This window comes from Myotis daubentonii, chromosome 5 (genome assembly GCF_963259705.1).
Source record: "Myotis daubentonii chromosome 5, mMyoDau2.1, whole genome shotgun sequence".
NCBI lineage: Eukaryota > Metazoa > Chordata > Mammalia > Chiroptera > Vespertilionidae > Myotis > Myotis daubentonii.
In genome coordinates, this window is record NC_081844.1 from 30,988,392 (window position 1) to 31,002,606 (window position 14,215).

The following is a 14,215-nucleotide window of genomic DNA, read 5'->3' on the forward strand; positions in this document are numbered from 1 at the left end:
TGGATATACACAATGGAAAAAGAATGAAATCTTACTATTTACAACAACATGGATGGACCTAGAGGGAATTATGCTAAGTCAGACAAATACCATATGATTTCACTTACATGTGGAATATAAAAAAACAAAATGACCTGGTTGCTGTGGTTTGGTTGAGCATCGTCCCTTGCACGGAAAGGTTTCCTGTTCGATTCCCAGTCAGGGCATATATCCAGGTTGAGGGAGGCAACCAGTCAATGTTTCTGTCTCATCCATGTTTCTCTCTTTCCCTCTCCCTTTCTCTAAATAAATAAATACATACATACATAAAGATAAAAAACAAAATGAACAAACTCATAATAGATAACAGAGAACAAACTGAAGGCTGCCAGATGGGAAGAGATGGGAGGCCAGGTATAAAAGGTGGAGGGATTAAGAAATACAAATTGCCAGTTACAGTAGTCACAGGGGTATAAAATACAGCCTAGGGAATCCTATATAATAAAAGGGTAATATGCAAATAGACCAAACGGCAGAACAACCGAACAACCAATCAAAGTATTATTAGTAATATGCTAATGATATGCTAAGGCTGCTCAACCGCTCGCTATGGCGTGCACTGAACACCAGGGGGCAGATGCTCCAACCGGTAGGTTAGCTTGCTGCTGGGGTCTGTTCAATTCGGACGAGTGAGACGGGCCGGACATGCCCTGGAGCCCTCCTGCAGTCCCTCCCCGGCCTGATCGTGCATCTGGGGGTCCCTCAGCCTGGCCTGCAACCTCTTGCAATCCGGGACCCCTCAGGGGATGTCGGAGAGCCTGTTTCAGCCCGATCCCGCAGGCCACTCCCCTTGGGAGGGCGCCAGACGCAGGGCTCATGGTTGGTGAGCGCTGCTGCGGCAGTGCCGGTGCGAGCTCTCCTGATTGGGACTGATTGGGCAAGCGCCCGCGGCAGGCACAGTGAGGCCAGGATGAGCGGGAGCGACAAGCAGGAGCTGCAGGCGGTGTCAGACTGCGGGTTTTGGCCTGATCCCTGCAGCCACCCAGAGGGACCCCACCCGTGCACGAATTTGTGCACTGGGCCTCTAGTATAGTCATAATATTGTAATAACTGGGTATGGTGCCAGGTGAGTACTAGACTTATCAGAGCGATCACTCTATAAGTTACATACATGTCTAACCGCTATGCAGTACACCTGAAACTAATATAATATTGTATGTCAACTGGAATCGAAAAAATATTTTTTAAAGATTTTTTTCCCCTTCCAATCTTCACCCGAGGACATGCCTATTGATTCGGAAGAAAGGAGGGAGGGAGGGACATGAATGTGAGAAACATCCATCAGTTGCCTCCCGTATGTATGCTCCCCAACCAGGGACCAAACCCACAACCCTGACCCAGAATTGAACCCACAACCCTTCAGTGCATGGGACGATGCCCCAACTAACTGAGCCACACCAGCCAGGAAGGGCTCAAGAAAAATTGTTTTTTAAAAGGCAAAAACCCCAAGAAAGGAGAAAACTCAGCACCAAGTAATTCAAGTCAGTTTCACAGAATGTCAGTGGAAGACATGTGCTTTTATTTAAATTGTTCTGTAGTGCTCTTTGGTTTTTCAAAATTAAATTCCAAACTTATAAAGAGTCAAGAGGCAGAACAGCCCATCCAGGAACAAGTACAAGCATTATGCATATTGATAAATTCAGTCAGCAGAGCTGAGGGCAAAGAATTTCATCTGGGGCTTCTCAGGCTACTCAAAATGCGCGTTTGCTCTTGAATATGAAGCTCTGTCTCTTGACTGGAGAGGTAAGTGGGAAAGTTGGCCTTGGAGCGGTGATGTAGGAGGTAGGAACGGCCGGCTCTCCGATGAAAGGCTTTGGCTCCTTCAAGGAAGCAGAGACCAAACCACAGAAAGGCTGACCTGAATCTGGGGGCATAATCTTATCAGCCAGCACAGCAGGCCAGGGAGAGGCAATAGGGAGAGGTGGAGACTGTGGCAAAGCAGAGAGGGGCAACCTCTATGCAGCTTCACCAGCAGGCAATGCAGGCTTAGCCGGGGTTCAGAGTGAAACTCCAAATCTGGATTGGCACGTGCAGTTCCCCAGTTTTAAATGTCAACAGATTCCAGATGGCTCAAACGCAGGCTGGGGGCAAGCAAACCCATCTTCTCACCAATGCGGCCTGCAGGCTTCCCGTCTGCAACCTTTGCCCTGAAGGAACTAGGCCCAGTTCTGTGAAACAGTCACAGGAGGTCATTCCCCATCTCCCTTGGGCACCCAGAATAGCCTTCCTGACCTGTAGCCGTTTTGCAATCTATGCCCGCTGCTGACAAAACGTGCAAATGCACTCCCACACCCCACATATCTGTCCGTGCCCCAGCTGAGAATCACTGCATCTTTTGGGTGTCCCCAAAGCCAAGATTTGTGAGCTTTGCTTTCTGAGGTCTGAAAAACATTTGTTAGTGTGTTTGCTTTTCAAACATGAAATGATCATTGGAAAATGTGCCTGCATCTCAGCTGTCTTTTTCCTTGTGCCCGGTATGGAGAATGCACTGTCCCCTCCCCCATGGGAGTCAGAGCTGGGATCCCAAGCAAACTGAGGTGTCCTCACCCATCCACCGGCACCCTGCAGCCCCCTTCACGGCTCCCTGTGCTCACTCCTGGGCTGGGCGGCTGAAAGGAGAGGCTTGTTTCCTCTCAGTCGTGGAGGCCAGAAGTCTCAGGTCCAGGTTTCCGCCAGGCGGTCCCACGCCTCTCTCCCAGGGCTGGGGCTGCTGCCACCCTGGGTGTTCCTGGTTTTGTAGCACTTCCCTCCAATGTCTGCTCCACCTTCACATGGCATTCTCCTCTCGTTCAAATTTCTCCCTTTTAGAAGTGTCTCGGTCACACTGGGTGAGGGGCCCACTGTGCGCTCGTGATCCGATCTTAACCCATTATGTCATCAGCGACTCTGTTTTCCAAATGTGGGTCACACTCGGAAGTCTGGGGGTTAGAACTTCCACAAAGCGGGGGACACTGCTCACCCCATTACTTTCTTCCAGTTCAGTGTGACTCCTTTCTGAAGGAATTAGAAAGCCCAGGTTACAACATGAAGTGGGCAGCACCAGCTGTCAGATGGCATCCAGTGAGTTGAGGGGTGCCATCGGTTATCACGGTTCAGGACAGATGGGCCTGAGCAGAGAGCAGTCTCGAGGTGCGTGGGGAGGCCACTGGCCTCTCAGGCTGTGCCCGTTTCCACGCTGAATTCCTCTCTCCAGAGAGACTAGGTGGGAGAGGTGACAAAGGTCCATAAAACTGCTGCTTTAAACCGTTTAGCAACCTCTGAAAGGGGGCAGGTCATCTGTCTGGGGAGTTTGGCCAGAATCAGACTGGGGATCAGAGGTCATAAACTATAAACCCACAGATCCCCAGGCCCCGCAGGACAGGGTCAGATGCTGTCCTCGTCCAGCATCCTGGTGAGCCCCTCACAGATCCGGCGCAGGTGGGAGACGTAGGGCTCGGCCGGCCCGTAGAGCATGGCCAGGAAGTCGCAGTTGGCAAAGTGGCCGAAGACGTGGTTGATGCGGCCGTGGGACTTGGCGGTCAGGTGCGGGCCCACAGCCTGGTGCAGCAGATCGCGGCACTCGAGGAGGGCGGTGGCCAGCACACGCCGGTCGAAGGTGAAGTCCACCTGGTGGAAGCTGACGGCCGTCATGGCCAGGCGGCGCGCCCTCTGGCGGAAGCGCTGCAGGAGCACCAGCTCCTCCCCGCCCAGCTGGCCGCTGCGGAGCAGGACGCCCAGCTTCACCGCCACCTTGATGAGGTTCTTGAGCACCTTCTGGGCCTCCTTGCGGCTGCGCGTGAACTCCTTGGTGGCGCGGTACAGCTCGTCCAGCACTTCGCTGCTCGTGTCGTCGATGAACGCGGCCACGGTCGCCTTGGACGCCACCTTGCTCAGGAGCTTCTTCTGGGCCTGCAGGGCCAGGCTCTTGGTGCTGAAGGTGTCCATTAGCCCTGCCGGGGAAAGAGGCCCAGCGTCAGTTCCCCCGGCCCCGGGCCTTGCCCCTTTCCTGGTGGCTCCTATACAGCCCGCAATGCCCTGCCCCTCAGCACGGCCTCGCGCCCTTGTCGCCTCATCCCTCCGCTCAGCCTGGATACCACCTCCCCCAGGAAGCGATCCCCGAACAGTCAAACCCAGGGGAGGCACCTCCTCTGGGCCACACACGCCCCAGGCTCCCCCATCACTGCTCTGCTCCCCCGGGCTCTGCTCCCCCGGGTCTGCCCCACCCCAGGCCACAGTGGGGGCAAAGGGCCTGACTCCTTACCCGCTGTGTCCTTGGAGATTCCAGAAACATCTGCCGAGTGAGTAAGAGGAACCTGAGACCCACCCCCAGCCCCAGGCCCTGGTCAGAATCCACCCCCACCCTGGCCCCAGGCTGGCCAGACCAGGAATGTGCTGCGGGCTCCCACTCACACCCAAGGGCTCCTACAAAGCCCGTCTTTGTGGGAGCTCAGACCCCGGGAGAAGGCCAACCCCTGGCCGCCCTGCAGAGGTTAGGGCGGGCACAGGGATTCCTGGAGCAGCCTTCCCTGCCCCCCACACCAGTCACCAGACCTCGGGGCTACACAGGCCGGGGCCAAAGCTAGGGTACCACTGACTCAGCACCATGTGGCAGGCCCTGGCCGGTAGATGTGCCCGTTTTGTCATTCCACCGGGCAGTGGGCAGGGTGCCCATTCTGCAAAAGCACCGAGGCCGAGCCACTGCCCAAGGCCACACAGGAACACTGTGCCCCCGCCCCCCCCCCCGTGCGCCGCTGCTCGTCAACCCCTCCACCGCTCCCAGCTGACACCGCAAGTCACCCCCAGTCCTGGGGGGTCGGGAGCTGTCCCCCATGACAAAATCAGCCCTCTGACCACTAGGTCAGGAGACATAACTGCCCTGTGCCTCGGTTTCCCCATTTATAAAGATAAGAACTACCTCTGCCCTGGAGCAGGAGCTCGTGACCAGCCCCAATGCCCACCCGCTGTGCCCGTCCCCTGGGCAAGAGGCTGGACCCCCGAAGCCATCCAGCAACCTGGATGAGAAGGCCTCTGTGACAGCGGCGGCATCAGACTGGCCACTGGGCACAAGTACCTACGCCTCCCAGATGCCTTTCCACCAGTTTCTCTAGAACATTCTATTCCATTCCCTTTACTCGTTCTATACACTCCTGCTCATCCTTCAAGTCTCAGCATCACCGTCACCCACTCCGGGAAGCCTTCCCAGAGGTCCCAGGCTGGGCCAGGGGCCCCTTGGCTCCCACGACACCCTGAGCATCCTCCATTGTGGCCCCGAGACCGTGGCTCCATGTCCGCCTTGCTGACCCAATGGCACGTGCAGGGGTTGATCACAGCGCGTCTCCAGTGGCCAGCCCAGGGCCTGGTACATAGCAGGTGGCCGTGTTTGTGGAATGAATCAGGGAAAGGATGCCTGCAAACATTGGAATGAGAGAGCACTCCCAAGGCCTGGGTCTAACCTCCCCAGTTTACAGATGGGCAAACTGAGGTTCAGAGAGGAACTTTCTCTGAGTCCAGGGATGAGGCCCAGGCTCTGGACCTCAAGGGCCCTGGAGCCCAGCTCCTTCTGCCTATTTTGGTTGCTGTGTGAGCCCAGGCAGGGCCTCTCTGGCCTTGACCTTCCCATCTGTAGGTCCTGAGGTGAGGCGTGCTGGTTCTAGAGGAGAGTTGGGCCTATTTGCAGTCTTTAGAAAGGACCTGGGCCCCCGCAGCACCCCCTCCCCAAGCCAGAAAGAAAAGGGGTGGGAGTGGAGGCAGCCGCAGCCTCCCTCCCCAGCCTCCACACTTCTAGCCCCTCCAGCCAGTCCCAGATCCGCCACACCTGGGCCAGCCCAGCTGCAGGCCCACCCCTCCTCCCGGACTCATTGTTCTGCCAGAAACACTGCAAACAACGGGGGGGGGCGGGGGGGGGGGCGGGCAGCAGGTCATGGATCAAAATAAACCACCCTGGCCTTCCTTCCTGCCTGCTGTGCTCACACTGGTCGGAGGGAGAACAAGCCAGGAGGTGGCCAGGCTGCACCACGCCAGCCCTTCTGAGTCAGGGTCTTTCCAGGAACTGCCCCGAGGTTCGGGGGCCACCAAATGCCAGAACCCCACTGTCATTACAAGCCAGAAAAGCCCACTAATGTCTTAGAGGCTGTGCCAGAACATTCATTCAGCTGCTCAATGAGCATTTATGGAGCACCAACTGTGTACCAGGCACTGGGAAGACACCGATGACAAAAAGAGATCTGGTCCCTGCTCTGTTGGGGATCCCGACCCTCTAGACCCCATGCCAATTCCTTCTTACAAAATCCTTTGGGCGCTCCCGTTCTCCCCTGAAACGGATTCCGCAGGCACTGTCAGCTACCTCTGCCCACCCGTTTAAAAGTAAAATGAGTAGATGGTGAAACAGGCACCATCTGCGGGGACCGAGGGCATGGCGTCTGGGGCGCTTCCTGTTCTGTTCAATCTGGGCCGTATGCATATAGAACGTCTCTGAGTCAGATGGATGCACTAAAAACCAACGAAGTGTACCTTTTAAAAGATGAACTTTATGGTCTGTGAATTATATTTAAATAAAGAATATCTAACATTTCTCCAAAGAAGATACACAACTGGCCAATAAGCAGCTGAAAAGGTGGTCCACATCCTTGGCCACTATGATCTATCACTTCACGCCCACCAGGACGGCTCTTAGAAAAAAGACAATATCACCCTAGACGGTTGCTCAGTGGTTAGATCACTGGCCCAAGCACCAGAGGGTCACAGGTTCAATTTCCAGTCAAGGAGATGTGTCCAGGTTGCAGGTTCGATACCCAGCCCCCCGTCAGGTCATGTGCAGAAGGCAACCAATTGGTGTATCTCTCTCACATCTTTCACACACCACTCTTTCTCTCTCACTCTCACACTCTCTCCTTCCTTCCTTCTTTCCTTCCTCCTCACTTCCTCCTACCTCCCTACCTGCCTTCTACTCTCTCTAACAATCAATGGAAAAGCGTGGCTCAGTGGTTGAACGTTGACCTATGAACTAGGAGGTCGTGGTTCAATTCCCGGCCATGGCACATGTCCTGGTTGTGAGCTCTGTCCCCAGTGGGGGACGTGCAGGAGGCAGCCGATCAATGATTCTCTCTCATCATTGATGTTTCTCTCTCTCTCTCTCTCCCTCTCTCCCTTCTTCTCTGAAATCAATAAAAATATATATTTTTAAAAATCAAAGGAAAAATATCCTTAGGTGAGGAGTAACAACGAAAGGCATATCAGGTGCTGGTGAGGCTGTGGAGAAACGAACCCTCACACGCTCGGATGGTATGAAAAATGGAAAACGGTGCAGCTGCTGGGAAAACAGTTCCGGCAGTTCCTCAAGCACAGAGTTACTGCGTGACCCAGCAGCTCCACTCATAACGTCTGCTCCCCCAAATGAAAACACACGTCCACACCAAAAGTCACACACATGTTCAGAGCAACACAAGTCATGTGGCCCAAAAGTAAACCCCCAGTGACCATCAGCAAATGAGTAAACAAAATGTGAGCCGCACACGGGAATATTACTCGGCCGTGAAAAGGAGTGGAGCACTGAAGCTACAACGGGTGGACCTTGAACACATGGTGCTCAGCGAGAGAAGCCAGACCCAAAAGGCCACACAGTGTGTGATTCCATTTATGTGAAATGTCCAGGACAGGCACATCCTCAGGGACAGGAAGCGGGTTGCCAGGGGCTGGAGGCGGGGGTGAGGACTGACTGCTGATGGAGACAGGGCTTCTTTCAGGGGTGGTGGAATGTTCTGGAATTTGAATACTTTAAAATGGTGAGTTTATATCTCATCAAGTGGAGCACCTTCTATTAAGTGTATATACCTCTATCTTTAAGCCCCTCACTATATATATATATATATTTTATTGATTTTTTACAGAGAGGAAGGGAGAGAGATAGAGAGTTAGAAACATCGAAACATCGATCAGCTGCCTCCTGCACACCCCCTACTGGGGATGTGCCCGCAACCAAGGCACATGCCCTTGACCGGAATCGAACCTGGGACCCCTCAGTCCGCGGGCCGACACTCTATCCACTGAGCCAAACCGGTTAGGGCCTATTTATATTTTATAGCTCGTTTTTTACAATGCTAAATGAATTTAAAAGTAGGATCTGGCCCAAACTGTAATACAAACAGAAAGTAAGATAATGCCACAAGAGTTGTAAAACACTTTCACATTGACAGGCACTCAGCAGGTCCTCAGGACGTGTCTGTTTGTTTTTTAATTGATTTTAGAGGAAGAGAAAAAGGAAGAGAGAAATCTGTTGTTCTACTTATTTATGCATTATTCTTTTTAATATATATTTCATTGATTTTTCACAGAGAGGAAAGGAGAGAGATAGAGAGCTAGAAACATCGATGAGAGAGAAACATCAATCACCTGCCTCCTGCACACTCCCCACTCGAGATGTGCCCGTAACCAAGGTACATGCCCTTGACTGGAATCAAACCCGGGACCCTCCAGTCCGCAGGCCAACGCTCCATCCACTGAGCCAAACCGGTCAGGGCTATTTATGCATTATTGATTGATTCCTGTATGTGCCCTGCTGGGGATCAAACCCAAAACCTTGGCATATTGGGATGACTTTCTAATCAACTGAGTTACCTGGCCAGGGTGAGACATGTTTGATTAAAAAGAATTTCCCTCCTTAAAAACTCAAGCTCACTGCACTCAAGGATGGAGCAAATCTATCAGAGGTTTGCCCATATGGTGAACATCCTATATAATAAAAGGCTAATATGCAAATAGACCCAACGGCGGAACAACCGGTTGCTACGAAGCACACTGACCACCAGGGGACAGATGCTCAACGCAGGAGCTGCCCCCTGGTGGTCAGTGCGCTCCCACAGGGGGAGCGCCGCCCAGGCAGAAGCCCTGAGCTGGACTCACAGCTGGCGAGTGCAGCGGTGGTGGCGGGAACCTCTCCTGCCTCTGCGGCAGTGCTAAAGATGTCCACCTGAGGTGTCCCGGACTGCAAGAGGGCACAGGCCGGGCTGAGGGACCCCGCCCCCCTCTAGTGCACGAATGTCGCGCACCGGGCCTCTAGTCCTATATAATAAAAGCCTAATATGCTAAGTGTCCGACTGTTTGTTCAACTGGTTGCTATGATGCTCACTGACCACCAGGGAGCAGACACTCCGACCAGTAGGTTAGCTTGGTGTTGGGGTCCGGTCAATTGGGACTGGGTGAGACAGGCTGGACATGCCCTGGAGCCCTCCTGCGGTCCCTCCCCAGCCCCGATCGCGCACCCGTGGGGTCCCTAGGCCTGGCCTGCACCCTCTTGCAATCCGGGACCCCTCGGGGGATGTTGGAGAGTCACAGGCCAGGCCGAGGGACCCCACCAATGCACAAATCCACGCACCGGGCCTCTAGTATAGTTATAAATGCCTGCCAAAAGAGTTCCATCTCCCTTCAATTTACCCAGGAATATTCACTGAATATTAAAATGGTGCAAAAAAACCACGCCCACGCATCAGCTTATGTTTGGGCAGGACATTAGGAAGTGGAGGCCGAGGGCTGCCCTGAGCGTGGCTGGACGCCTAGTGTCCCAGGTCCCTGCCCCCAAACACTAGAACATCCTGCCATTATCAGAAGCAAAAAAAAAAAAAAAAAGAGTTTTCCAAATTTCCAAAATGGCCCCCTGAGAGAGGTCGCCCACACTGGGAGGAGGGCCAGAAATCAATGCACATGGAAATAAACAGGATAATTTCAGGGCCATGGGGGTAGGGGGGGAAGTGACAGGGACAGGCACTAGGTGGACATAGGCACCCCAGGTGACATGGGCTGGGGTTGTCGGCAAGGCCTTTCTGAGGTGGCGCCCCTGGAGCTGGGACTGAAAGGACAAGGTCTGGGGGACGGTTGAGCCAGGCAGAGCGAGCGGCCTGTACACCGGTCCTGGGGCGGGACCCGTCCGGCTGTTAGAGGAACACAAGGCCACAGGCCCATTCACAACCCCTCACAGGCCACAGTGGCTCCAGACAAGCCCCTGCCCCTAGGGGCAGCTTTCCCGTCTGTGAAATGGGTGTCCAGGCACCCAGCGGCTCTGTTGACTCCTGCCCTGCCCCCCACATGCTTCCCCCAAACACTGGAGCCTGGTCCAGGCTTCGGACTTTTGCTCTCTGCCAACCCCGTTTCAGGTTTGGACGCCGACCTTTGTCCCGTTCCCATTTTGGACACTCCAACTCCCACTATTCCTGGGAGTCACCCCCCACCCCCCTCTTCTTCTACCCCAGCAACCACAGACCCACTTCCTGTCTCTGGATCTGCTGTCCTGGACATTCCACATAAACGGGATCGCACGCTGTGTGGCCCTCTGGGTCTGGCTGCTCTCACTGAGCATCATGCGTGCAAGGTCCGTCCACCTTGCAGTGAGTGTTGGTGAGTGCTCCACCCCTTTTCGTGGCTACATAACATCCCATACCTTATTTCTAATACAATGTCATTAACCCTAAGTTCAGAATCTGTCATTTTTAGTAAATGGCAAAATTCCTGGAAATACAGCAAGAGGCTCTCGTGAGCCGGGGTGAGACTGCTCCGGGGTGCCACTGGCCCACGGGCAGCCTGCCCCGCCCCATGAATTCTTCATGCCCCACACAAAGGGTGTCAATAATTGATGCACACCAGCCACTCCTTCTCTCCTCTCTGTCCCGGCTGCAACGGCCAAGGATGGCCTCAGGGCCCACCCACCCCCCCCCACCCCCCACCCCCGCCTCTGCCCACTGTGGCAACAGACCTTGTTCCCACACAACATCAGGCTCCCGCCCTTTATCAACCATCGCTCACACTGCTTGGTCAGTGCTCACTTTAAATATGGCCAAAGGGAAAGGGGAATCTGCCTGTCTGAGGTCGGGGAGACACCACTGGTTATCAAACTGGGTTTCCTAGAGCCCTTGGGGGCCACCCCAAGGACAAGCAGGGTCTGGCCACCTGCCGGGCTGCAGTGAAAGCCAGGACACTTTCAACTGTGGTCAGATTTCTACCGAAGGAAGGGTCTGGGGGCCAAACAGGAAAGTTGGAAGACCACTGCCAAACCCATGCAAGGAAGCACAGGACCGGCCGGGGCTAAGTGGATGCTTCAGGGTCACAGGGCAGGAAAGTGGGTGCAGCTCCTAAATGAGTTCTGGCTTCACCCCATTCTCACCCACCCCAGGCCTCATCCCTGGTCCCCTGGCCCCATGCTGCCCTCCCTGAAGCAGCCACCAGAGGGCGCCAGTAAACACCTAAGTGGGGCCCCAGCCTCCTCCTCCTCCTCCTCCTCCTCCTCCTCCTCCTCCTCCCCAGCTCACTCTGCCCCAACAGGCTTCCTCCCTGTTACTCCACACACCAGGCAAGGTCCTGCCCTAGGGCCATTGCTGGGTCTGTGCCCTCTGCCTGGAATGCCCTCCCCCCCAGGTCTCCAGTAGCTGTTTCTTCCTTGTCATTCAGGGCTTAGATCAAATGCCGCCTCCTCAGGAGGCCCTCTCGGAACCCCCATTTAAACTAACTTCCCCATCCATCTGTCTGACTCCCCATTATCTTCATGCAGTTACAACTAAGTGTAACGCTTTTTCTGGCTGAAAGTACATGTCTTCCAACCCCGAAGCTTGGCTCACAGGAGGTGCTCAGAATCTGTTTGTTGAATGAATACACGACCTCTCAGAGGGTCATAGAGATCTCATTCCTGGGCCCCGCTGTTCAGCCTGGAAAACTGAGACCCAGAGACAGAATTATCCCAAGGTTCCATGGTAGCACAGCAGCAGCCTCTCTGGAGGGGGCCCCCCAGGCGGATGCTCCCAGCCACCACCACCGCACTGGAGGACAAGGCCTTCGACGATCTCAAGGACTCGGCCTGTGGTCCCCCCACGGAAGCTCAGGAGGGCGGGATTCCAGGGGAGGTCGTCTCAGGGAGGGGTGTAGGGGCATCCCAAAGAAGGTGTGTATGCTGTGGCGCTGGGCCTCGTCCTGCCAGCTCTCGGCTCCCAGCGCTCGGTGGATCACACCTGGGGCTGAACCCAGACCAGCATGAGTTATTAGTCAGCATCTGCCTCTAAGTGTGGCTGTTTCCATGCCAACAGCTGGTTTTTCCTGGGCACCGTCTTGTGGCCACATCTGACAGACAGAGACGCTGAGGCCTCCTTCATCCACCTCATTAGACCACCAAGCAGCCAAAAGGCCCCTCACCTGCCCGGGCCTCAGAGGAGGAAATGGAGGCTCCGGGCCTCCGACACACCCAGGGCTACACGGCAGGAGGCAGCAGGAGGCGACACCATGGGGCCTCAAATCTGCACCTGCCTAATGTCTTCTCTTAGGGACCCCCTGCCTGCTCCCCATCAGAATGGGATTCAAGACCCCCACAGGCCTGGGCACTCACCGACCGCCGTTGTCCCAGGGCACGGAGCCTGCCAAGTGCGAGAAGCACAGCCCAGGTGTCTGTGTGGCCCGGCTGCAGCTCTTTGTTATGGTTTCCATAGGTACCGAGTCCCTGGGCCGGCCCTCCTCCACCCCGCCCAGGTGCCCAGCCCTTGGCCCAGCCCATCTAGGCAACTTGTTATGTTTTAAAATTGACATTGTGGGCCTGGCATGGTGGTGCGGGAAACAGCGTGTACATAGGCCCTGAGGCAAGACGATGCCTGGGTGTGAATGTGGAGGCTGTGTGCCTGGACAGCTAGGGAGAGGGAAAGTGGGAGGATGTGAGGGCCAGGAGAAATGCCTCCCTATTCCATTTTGGAGGGGGAAACTGAGGCCCAGAGAAGGGAAGGGAAGTGCCTGAGGACATGGAGACTCGCATTCCTGCATTTAACCCTGGAGGCAGCACTCAGCGCCAGGAGTCGTTCCTGCCATTATACAGACAGGAAACTGAGCCTGGGAGCACCCAGTCATCTGTGAGTGGCAGAGTGGGAAGCAGGTTTGTCAGACCCCAAGATCCGAACTCCCCAACCACTTGCACAACTGCTCTCGCCCATCTGCAGCCCTTCAGGGCCTTCGCCGCCTCCAGCTGGGCTCAGACTACTCGGGAGGTAACCCTGGAGACCTGTGTACACCTGGGGCTGCCCTGCTCCCGGAGGGGCCCCAGGATAGAGGAGGCCGTGAAGCCGGCAGATCTGGGTCAGCTCACCTGCCAATTACCTCAGCGGGTGACCGTCCCAGGTCACAGCTGGCAAAACTGAGGCCAAGGGTTCAGGCCACCGGGGAGCTCCTAGGGGCGGGTGTGGGCCTGGGCCTGGCTCTCCCAGCAGCCTGGAATCTGGCCCCAGCACCTGGCGCCAGGTGGAAGGAGTAGAGTCTATCAGAGTCCCCATGGCGGGTGGGGGGCTCTCTATGCCCGTGGCGGCAGTTCAGACCCACTGTGCCTTCCCCTAAACCTGCAGCAGAAGAGGGTCCGAGACCGAGGGAGAGGGAGAGGGAGAGGAGAGGGAGACCCAGGCAGGAGTACAGGCGGACGGGGCAGCGGGCTTTGCAGGGGCACGACGTGGCGGGAGAGACGGAGGGCGGCCAGGCAGCCCCGGGAATGCGCCCGGCATCGCGCTCTCACCTGCTCTTCGGGGCCCGTCGTGGACCCGACAGCCGGGATCCGGTCCCGCCGCCTCCGAGGGCCGGTGCGCCCGCCGCGGAACTCGCGCTGGTTAACCCAGCGGGTGGGGCGGGAAGCTCTAGCCCTCGGGTCGCCGGGCCCCTCGCCGGGCCCCGCCCCCGCCCTGCTCCCGCCCTCTCGGAGGGGGATGGGCCAAGGGCAAGGGCTCAGCCAATAGCAGTGCGGGCGGCGTACGAAAAAGCCAATGGAAGCAGGTCAGCGCCGCGGGGGCGGGGCTAGGGGCCGGGCCAGGCGGTCGGGGGATTCCTCCGGAATCGCGAAACCGGGCCGGATGCTGGGGGCGCCCCGGACCGGGGCCGTCGGAAGAAAGGGGAGGAAGGGGACAGAGTCAAAAACAAAGAGACCCGGGGGAGAGGAAGGCTCAGAGCCAAAGAGAAAAACATCAACCGTGCAGTTCTGGACAGGACCCTTCCTCCCCCCGGGACTCAGTTCACCCACCTGGGTAACAGGAATTTGGGTAAAGGCTTGTTTCTTCAAGTACAACCAGGGAACCCTTTACATCAGAATCACCTGGGAGCCCCTTAAAAGTGCAGATTCCAGGACCCCGAGACGGGCTGACTCTGACCCAGGACTGAAGATCGATCCTCCCGGCTTGCTCATAAACTCTCCGGTGAGGTT

At 56.0% G+C, this 14,215-nt stretch overlaps 1 protein-coding gene across 2 annotated transcripts; it reads right to left on the reverse strand.

The window, feature by feature from the left end:
• Positions 1–1,537: 1,537 nt before the first annotated feature.
• Positions 1,538–13,689, reverse strand: TNFAIP8L1 (TNF alpha induced protein 8 like 1). Of its 2 annotated transcripts, XM_059697100.1 has the most exons (3): positions 13,538–13,678; positions 13,121–13,262; positions 1,538–3,968 (listed from the first exon to the last, which is right to left on the reverse strand). In XM_059697100.1, the coding sequence occupies exon 3, from the start codon at positions 3,961–3,963 to the stop codon at positions 3,403–3,405; it is 561 nt and encodes a 186-aa protein (XP_059553083.1). In that variant the 5' UTR covers positions 3,964–3,968; positions 13,121–13,262; positions 13,538–13,678; the 3' UTR covers positions 1,538–3,402. The 2 variants fall into 2 exon arrangements, with proteins under 2 accessions (XP_059553083.1, XP_059553082.1); XM_059697099.1 differs by lacking the exon at positions 13,121–13,262 and having other exon boundaries at positions 13,538–13,689.
• Positions 13,690–14,215: the final 526 nt, after the last annotated feature.